The sequence below is a fragment of the Oncorhynchus nerka genome, linkage group LG22 (assembly GCF_034236695.1).
Source record: "Oncorhynchus nerka isolate Pitt River linkage group LG22, Oner_Uvic_2.0, whole genome shotgun sequence".
In the NCBI taxonomy this organism is placed as follows: Eukaryota; Metazoa; Chordata; class Actinopteri; order Salmoniformes; family Salmonidae; genus Oncorhynchus; species Oncorhynchus nerka.
Window position 1 is genome coordinate 7097133 of NC_088417.1, and position 9641 is coordinate 7106773.

Consider the following 9641-nt stretch of genomic DNA (forward strand, 5'->3'; position numbering starts at 1 on the left):
TCTCCCTCGTCCTCTCGTTCCTCCTCTCCCTACCCCTCTTCCCTGTCTCCCTCGTCCTCTCATTCCTCCTCTCCCTACCCCTCTTCCCTCTCTCTCTCCTGTCTCCCTCGTCCTCTCGTACCTCCTCTCCCTACCCCTCTTCCCTCTCTCTCTCCTATCTCCCTCGTCCTCTCGTTCCTCCTCTCTCTACCCCTCTTCCCTGTCTCCCTCGTCCTCTCGTACCTCCTCTCCCTACCCCTCTTCCCTGTCTCTCTCCTGTCTCCCTCGTCCTCTCGTACCTCCTCTCTCTACCCCTCTTCCCTGTTTCCCTCGTCCTCTCGTACCTCCTCTCCCTACCCCTCTTCCCTGTCTCCCTCGTCCTCTCGTTCCTCCTCTCCCTACCCCTCTTCCCTGTCTCTCTCCTGTCTCCCTCGTCCTCTCGTTCCTCCTCTCCCTACCCCTCTTCCCTATCTCCCTCGTCCTCTCGTACCTCCTCTCTCTACCCCTCTTCCCTGTCTCCCTCGTCTTCTCGTTCCTCCTCTCCCTACCCCTCTTCCCTGTCTCCCTCGTCCTCTCGTTTCTCCTCTCCCTACCCCTCTTCCCTATCTCCCTCGTCCTCTCGTACCTCCCCTCTCTTGACCCCTCTTCCCTATCTCCCTCGTCCTCTCGTACCTCCTCTCTCTACCCCTCTTCCCTGTCTCCCTCGTCCTCTCGTTCCTCCTCTCCCTTGCCCTCTTCCCTGTCTCCCTCGTCCTCTCGTTCCTCCTCTCCCTACCCCTCTTCCCTATCTCCCTCGTCCTCTCGTACCTCCTCTCTCTACCCCTCTTCCCTATCTCCCTCGTCCTCTCGTACCTCCTCTCTCTACCCCTCTTCCCTGTCTCCCTCGTCCTCTCGTTCCTCCTCTCCCTACCCCTCTTCCCTGTCTCCCTCGTCCTCTCGTGCCTCCTCTCCCTACCCCTCTTCCCTGTCTCCCTAGTCCTCTCGTTCCTCATCTCCCTACCCCTCTTCCCTGTCTCCCTCGTCCTCTCGTTCCTCCTCTCCCTACCCCTCTTCCCTCTCTCTCTCCAAATCCAAATCAAATCAAATCAAATTGTATTTGTCACATACACATGGTTAGCAGATGTTAATGCGAGTTTAGCGAAATGCTTGTGCTTCTAGTTCCGACAATGCAGTAATAACCAACAAGTAATCTAACTAACAATTCCTAAACTACTGTCTTATACACAGTGTAAGGGGATAAAGAATATGTACATAAGGATATATGAATGAGTGATGGTACAGAGCAGCATAGGCAAGATACAGTAGATGGTATCGAGTACAGTATATACATATATGATGAGTATGTAAACAAAGTGGCATAGTTAAAGTGGCTAGTGATACATGTATTACATAAGGATGCAGTCGATGATATAGAGTACAGTATATACATATGCATATGAGATGAATAATGTAGGGTAAGTAACATTATATAAGGTAGCATTGTTTAAAGTGGCTAGTGATATATTTACATCATTTCCCATCAATTCCCATTATTAAAGTGGCTGGAGTTGAGTCAGTGTGTTGGCAGCAGCCACTCAATGTTAGTGGTGGCTGTTTAACAGTCTGATGGCCTTGAGATAGAAGCTGTTTTTCAGACTCTCGGTCCCAGCTTTGATGCACCTGTACTGACCTCGCCTTCTGGATGATAGCGGGGTGAACAGGCAGTGGCTCGGGTGGTTGATGTCCTTGATGATCTTTATGGCCTTCCTGTTACATCAGGTGGTGTAGGTGTCCTGGAGGGCAGGTAGTTTGCCCCCGGTGATGCGTTGTGCAGACCTCACTACCCTCTGGAGAGCCTTACGGTTGTGGGCGGAGCAGTTGCCGTACCAGGAAGTGATACAGCCCGCCAGGATGCTCTCGATTGTGCATCTGTAGAAGTTTGTGAGTGCTTTTGGTGACAAGCCGAATTTCTTCAGCCTCCTGAGGTTGAAGAGGCGCTGCTGCGCCTTCTTCACGATGCTGTCTGTGTGAGTGGACCAATTCAGTTTGTCTGTGATGTGTACGCCGAGGAACTTAAAACTTGCTACCCTCTCCACTACTGTTCCATCGATGTGGATAGGGGGGTGTTCCCTCTGCTGTTTCCTGAAGTCCACAATCATCTCCTTAGTTTTGTTTGACGTTGAGTGTGAGGTTATTTTCCTGACACCACACTCCGAGGTCCCTCACCTCCTCCCTGTAGGCCGTCTCGTCGTTGTTGGTAATCAAGCCTACCACTGTTGTGTCGTCCGCAAACTTGATGATTGAGTTGGAGGCGTGCGTGGCCACGCAGTCGTGGGTGAACAGGGAGTACAGGAGAGGGCTCAGAACGCACCCTTGTGGGGCCCCAGTGTTGAGGATCAGCGGGGAGGAGATGTTGTTGCCTACCCTCACCACCTGGGGGCGGCCCGTCAGGAAGTCCAGTACCCAGTTGCACAGGGCGGGGTCGAGACCCAGGGTCTCGAGCTTGATGACGAGCTTGGAGGGTACTATGGTGTTGAATGCCGAGCTGTAGTCGATGAACAGCATTCTCACATAGGTATTCCTCTTGTCCAGATGGGTTAGGGCAGTGTGCAGTGTGGTTGAGATTGCATCGTCTGTGGACCTATTTGGGTGGTAAGCAAATTGGAGTGGGTCTAGGGTGTCAGGTAGGGTGGAGCTGATATGGTCCTTGACTAGTCTCTCAAAGCACTTCATGATGACGGAAGTGAGTGCTACGGGGCGGTAGTCGTTTAGCTCAGTTACCTTAGCTTTCTTGGGAACAGGAACAATGGTGGCCCTCTTGAAGCATGTGGGAACAGCAGACTGGTATAGGGATTGATTGAATATGTCCGTAAACACACCGGCCAGCTGGTCTGCGCATGCTCTGAGGGCGCGGCTGGGGATGCCGTCTGGGCCTGCAGCCTTGCGAGGGTTGACACGTTTAAATGTCTTACTCACCTCGGCTGCAGTGAAGGAGAGTCCGCATGTTTTCGTTGCAGGCCGTGTCAGTGGCACTGTATTGTCCTCAAAGCGGGCAAAAAAGTTATCTAGTCTGCCTGGGAGCAAGACATCCTGGTCCGTGACTGGGCTGGGTTTCTTCTTGTAGTCCGTGATTGACTGTAGACCCTGCCACATGCCTCTTGTGTCTGAGCCGTTGAATTGAAATTCTACTTTGTCTCTATACTGACGCTTAGCTTGTTTGATAGCCTTGCGGAGGGAATAGCTGCACTGTTTGTATTCGGTCATGTTACCAGTCACTTTGCCCTGATTAAAAGCAGTGGTTCGCGCTTTCAGTTTCACGCGAATGCTGCCATCAATCCACGGTTTCTGGTTAGGGAATGTTTTAATCGTTGCTATGGGAACGACATCTTCAACGCACGTTCTAATGAACTCGCACACCGAATCAACGTATTCGTCAATATTGTTATCTGGCCTTGTCTGAAACATATCCCAGTCCACGTGATGGAAGCAGTCTTGGAGTGTGGAGTCAGCTTGGTCGGACCAGCGTTGGACAGACCTCAGCGTGGGAGCCTCGTTTTAGTTTCTGTCTGTAGGCAGGGATCAATAAAATTGAGTCGTGGTCAGCTTTTCCGAAAGGGGGGCCTGTTTCCCTCGTCCTCTCGTACCTCCTCTCCCTACCCCTCTTCCCTCTCTCATCTCCCTCGTCCTCTCGTACCTCCTCTCCCTACCCCTCTTCCCTCTCTCATCTCCCTCATCCTCTCTTCCTCCTCTCCATACCCCTCTTCCCTCTCTCATCTCCCTCATCCTCTCTTCCTCCTCTCCCTACCCCTCTTCCCTCTCTCATCTCCCTCGTCCTCTCGTACCTCCTCTCCCTACCCCTCTTCCCTCTCTCATCTCCCTCATCCTCTCTTCCTCCTCTCCCTACCCCTCTTCCCTCTCTCATCTCCCTCGTCCCCTCGTACCTCCTCTCCCTACCCCTCTTCCCTCTCTCATCTCCCTCGTCCTCTCCTACCTCCTCTCCCTACCCCTCTTCCCTCTCTCATCTCCCTCATCATCTCTTCCTCCTCTCCCTACCCCTCTTCCCTCTCTCATCTCCCTCGTCCTCTCGTACCTCCTCTCCCTACCCCTCTTCCCTCTCTCATCTCCCTCATCCTCTCTCCCTCCTCTCCCTACCCCTCTTCCCTCTCTCATCTCCCTCATCCTCTCTTCCTCCTCTCCCTACCCCTCTTCCCTCTCTCATCTCCCTCGTCCTCTCGTACCTCCTCTCCCTACCCCTCTTCCCTCTCTCATCTCCCTCGTCCTCTCGTACCTCCTCTCCCTACCCCTCTTCCCTCTCTCATCTCCCTCATCCTCTCTTCCTCCTCTCCCTACCCCTCTTCCCTCTCTCATCTCCCTCGTCCTCTCGTACCTCCTCTCCCTACCCCTCTTTTGACTGCTCACACAATGGTACCCTATTGCCTCCATAGTGGAAGGAATATGTTTTAATTTGGGACACACACTAACCTGCGTGTAGTCCTCACTCCCTCTTTAATGCCTGCACACTTCCTAAACCCTACACCCTTATCACATGACCTTAATCATAACTGTTTTTGTGTTTAAAGGCGTAATAGGTCAGCAGATCTGATGTGATTGGTCTGTTTCAGTCATTAGTTGCTTTGTGTTTCCTGTGTGTGTTATGGGCTTTGTGTGTTTGTGCCTGTATATCCTCTATAATAATGAATTATACCTGTATTGATAACTGTTAACTTCACCTTTAGATTACTAATGTACACCTTTTATACAGGTCAGTTTGAAAATATATTCCAAAGTAGCGCTCCAGCACTTTGCGATTTTTGTCTCTCAAGAAAAAGTGTGTTATTAATTCAATGTATTGTTACAACACTCATGGTGATCAGAACTGTATGTCGTTTAACCCTGACCCCTGACCTCTAACCCCACCAGGTATGTCCCAGCAGCCTGACGGAGGGTTTGGAGGACCCACCACGCCCCAGAGTCCCCTGCTGTCCCCCGGGATGGCCCACACCCAGTCTCCCATAATGCAACAGCAGGGCCAGGGCTTGCCTGACATAAACGGTTGGCCCCCGCAGGGGAACATGGGAGGGAACAGGTGAGAGGTGGAGAGGGAGAGGGGGGAGAGGGAGAGGGAGAGGGGGGAGATGGGGGGACGTCACAGAGTGACTGTTAATAAACTGTGGTTGTAAAGATGGAACATATTAACTAGTAGCTACACCCCCTGGACAGGACGCCCAATCACCTCCTTAATGCTGAGTTCCACGTCCTTAATGCTGAGTTCCACAATGCTGAGTGCCACCTCCTTAATGCTGAGTTCCACGTCCTTAATGCTGAGTTCCACAATGCTGAGTTCCACCTCCTTAATGCTGAGTTCCACCTCCTTAATGCTGAGTTCCACCTCCTTAATGCTGAGTTCCACCTCCTTAATGCTGAGTTACACGTCCTTAATGCTGAGTTCCACCTCCGTAATGCTGAGTTCCACCTCCGTAATGCTGAGTTCCACCTCCGTAATGCCGAGTTCCACCTCCTTAATGCCGAGTTCCACCTCCTTAATGCCGAGTTCCACCTCCTTAATGCTGAGTTCCACCTCCTTAATGCTGAGTTACACGTCCTTAATGCTGAGTTCCACCTCCTTAATGCTGAGTTCCACCTCCTTAATGCTGAGTTCCACAATGCTGAGTTCCACCTCCTTAATGCTGAGTTCCACCTCCTTAATGCTGAGTTCCACCTCCTTAATGCTGAGTTCCACAATGCTGAGTTCCACCTCCTTAATGCTGAGTTCCACGTCCTTAATGCTGAGTTCCACAATGCTGAGTTCCACCTCCTTAATGCTGAGTTCCACGTCCTTAATGCTGAGTTCCACAATGCTGAGTTCCACCTCCTTAATGCTGAGTTCCACGTCCTTAATGCTGAGTTCCACCTCCTTAATGCTGAGTTCCACAATGCTGAGTTCCACCTCCTTAATGCTGAGTTCCACAATGCTGAGTTCCACCACCTTAATGCTGAGTTCCACCTCCTTAATGCTGAGTTCCACTTCCGTAATGCTGAGTTCCACAATGCTGAGTTCCACCTCCTTAATGCTGAGTTCCACGTCCTTAATGCTGAGTTCCACTTCCGTAATGCTGAGTTCCACAATGCTGAGTTCCACGTCCTTAATGCTGAGTTCCACTTCCGTAATGCTGAGTTCAACATCCTTAATGCTGAGTTCCACGTCCTTAATGCTGAGTTCCACCTCCTTAATGCTGAGTTCCACATCCTTAATGCTGAGTTCCACGTCCTTAATGCTGAGTTCCACGTCCTTAATGCTGAGTTCCACCTCCTTAATGCTGAGTTCCACAATGCTGAGTTCCACCTCCTTAATGCTGAGTTCCACCTCCTTAATGCTGAGTTCCACAATGCTGAGTTCCACCTCCTTAATGCTGAGTTCCACCTCCTTAATGCTGAGTTCCACAATGCTGAGTTCCACCTCCTTAATGCTGAGTTCCACGTCCTTAATGCTGAGTTCCACATCCTTAATGCTGAGTTCCACGTCCTTAATGCTGAGTTCCACGTCCTTAATGCTGAGTTCCACCTCCTTAATGCTGAGTTCCACCTCCTTAATGCTGAGTTCCACGTCCTTAATGCTGAGTTCCACGTCCTTAATGCTGAGTTCCACATCCCTAATGCTGAGTTCCACGTCCTTAATGCTGAGTTCCACGTCCTTAATGCTGAGTTCCACGTCCTTAATGCTGAGTTCCACGTCCTTAATGCTGAGTTCCACCTCCTTAATGCTGAGTTCCACAATGCTGAGTTCCACCTCCTTAATGCTGAGTTCCACCTCCTTAATGCTGAGTTCCACAATGCTGAGTTCCACCTCCTTAATGCTGAGTTCCACCTCCTTAATGCTGAGTTCCACAATGCTGAGTTCCACCTCCTTAATGCTGAGTTCCACGTCCTTAATGCTGAGTTCCACATCCTTAATGCTGAGTTCCACGTCCTTAATGCTGAGTTCCACGTCCTTAATGCTGAGTTCCACCTCCTTAATGCTGAGTTCCACCTCCTTAATGCTGAGTTCCACGTCCTTAATGCTGAGTTCCACCTTCCTTAATGCTGAGTTCCACATCCCTAATGCTGAGTTCCACGTCCTTAATGCTGAGTTCCACGTCCTTAATGCTGAGTTCCACAATGCTGAGTTCCACGTCCTTAATGCTGAGTTCCACCTCCTTAATGCTGAGTTCCACCTCCTTAATGCTGAGTTCCACCTCCTTAATGCTGAGTTCCACCTCCTTAATGCTGAGTTCCACCTCCTTAATGCTGAGTTCCACGTCCTTAATGCTGAGTTCCACGTCCTTAATGCTGAGTTCCACGTCCTTAATGCCGAGTTCCACGTCCTTAATGCCGAGTTCCACGTCCTTAATGCCGAGTTCCACGTCCTTAATGCCGAGTTCCACGTCCTTAATGCCGAGTTCCACGTCCTTAATGCCGAGTTCCACGTCCTTAATGCCGAGTTCCACGTCCTTAATGCCGAGTTCCACGTCCTTAATGCCGAGTTCCACGTCCTTAATGCTGAGTTCCACAATGTTGAGTTCCCGGTTCCATTAATACAGTCTTTGGTATGACTCAACCAGGGAACGATCTCAGGGCAGACACTAACCACAAGGTCACTCATTCTCTATAGTTGAGTATAAAGGCAACCTCACTCACATTCACTCAATCGCTTTTTCTGTCTCTGTGTCTCTCTCTCTGTATCTCTCTCTCTCTCTGTCTGTCTCGCTCTCTCTCTCTCTCTCTGTCTCTCTCTCTCTCTCTCTCTCTCTGTCTCTCTCTCTCTCTCTCTATCTCTCTCTGTATCTCTCTGTCTCTCTCTCTCTCTGTATCTCTCTCTCTCTCTGTCTCTCTCTCTCTCTCTCTCTCTCTCTCTCTCTGTCTCTCTCTCTCTCTCTCTCTCTCTCTCTCTGTCTCTCTCTCTCTCTCTCTCTCTCTCTCTCTCTCTCTCTCTGTCTCTGTCTCTCTCTCTCTCTCTGTCTCTCTCTCTCTCTCTCTCTCTCTCTCTGTATCTCTTCTCTATCTCTCTCTGTCTCTCTCTCAATTCAATTCAAGGGCTTTATTGGCAAGGGAAACATGTGTTAACATTGCCAAAGCAAGTGAGGTAGACAACATACAAAGTGAATATATAAAGTGAAAAACAACTAAAATTAACAGTAAACATTACACATACAGAAGTTTCAAAACAGTAAAGACATTACAAATGTCATATTATATATATATATATATACAATGTACAAATAGTTAAAGGACACAAGATAAAATAAATAAGCATAAATATGGGTTGTATTTACAATGGTGTTTGTTCTTCACTGGTTGCCCTTTTCTCGTGGCAACAGGTCACAAATCTTGCTGCTGTGATGGAACACTGTGGAATTTCACCCAATAGATATGGGAGTTTTTCAAAATTGGATTTGTTTTTGAATGCTTTGTGGATCTGTGTAATCTGGGGGAAATATGTCTCTCTAATATGGTCATACATTGGGCAGGAGGTTAGGAAGTGCAGCTCAGTTTCCACCTCATTTTGTGGGCAGTGAGCACATAGCCTGTCTTCTCTTGAGAGCCATGTCTGCCTACGGCGGCCTTTCTCAATAGCAAGGCTATGCTCACTGAGTCTGTACATAGTCAAAGCTTTCCTTAATTTTGGGTCAGTCACAGTGGTCAGGTATTCTGCCGCTGTGTACTCTCTGTGTAGGGCCAAATAGCATTCTAGTTTGCTCTGTTTTTTTGTTAATTCTTTCCAATGTGTTAAGTAATTATCTTTTTGTTTTCTCATGATTTGGTTGGGTCTAATTGTGCTGTTGTCCTGGGGCTCTGTAGGGTGTGTTTGTGTTTGTGGACAGAGCCCCAGGACCAGCTTGCTTAGGGGACTCTTCTCCAGGTTCATCTCTCTGTAGGTGATGGCTTTGTTATGGAAGGTTTGTGAATCGCTTCCTTTTAGGTGGTTGTAGAATTTAACGGCTCTTTTCTGGATTTTGATAATTAGTGGGTATCAGCCTAATTCTGCTCTGCATGCATTATTTGGTGTTTTACGTTGTACACGGAGGATGTTTTTGCAGAATTCTGCGTGCAGAGTCTCAATTTGGTGTTTGTCCCATTTTGTGAAGTCTTTGTTGGTGAGCGGACCCCAGACCTCATAACCATAAAGGGCAATGGGCTCTATGACTGATTCAAGTATTTTTAGCCAAATCCTAATTGGTATGTTGAAATTTACGTTTCTTTTGATGGCATAGAATGCCCTTCTTGCCTTGTCTCTCAGATCGTTCACAGCTTTGTGGAAGTTACCTGTGGCGCTGATGTTTAGGCCAAGGTATGTATAGTTTTTTGTGTGCTGTAGGGCAACAGTGTCTAGATGGAATTTGTATTTGTGGTCCTGGTGACTGGACCTTTTTTGGAACACCATTATTTTGGTCTTACTGAGATTTACTGTCAGAGCCCAGGTCTGACAGAATCTGTGCATAAGATCTAGGTGCTGCTGTAGGCCCTCCTTGGTTGGTGACAGAAGCACCAGATCATCAGCAAACAGCAGACATTTGACTTCGGATTCTAGCAGGGGGAGGCCGGGTGCTGCAGACTTTTCTAGTGCCCGCGCCAATTCGTTGATATATATGTTGAAGAGGGTGGGGCTTAAGCTGCATCCCTGTCTAACCCCACGACCCTGTGTGAAG

General features: G+C 49.1%; 1 protein-coding gene across 1 annotated transcript in view; it reads left to right on the forward strand.

Moving 5' to 3' along the window:
• Nucleotides 1-9641, forward strand: part of LOC115127600 (nuclear receptor coactivator 2-like) — a 352732-nt gene that overhangs the window by 321571 nt on the left and 21520 nt on the right. Inside the window, exon 20 of the mRNA XM_065006881.1 lies at nt 4879-5044. Coding sequence (XP_064862953.1) covers nt 4879-5044 — 166 coding nt within the window. The remainder of the gene's footprint in view (nt 1-4878; nt 5045-9641) is intronic.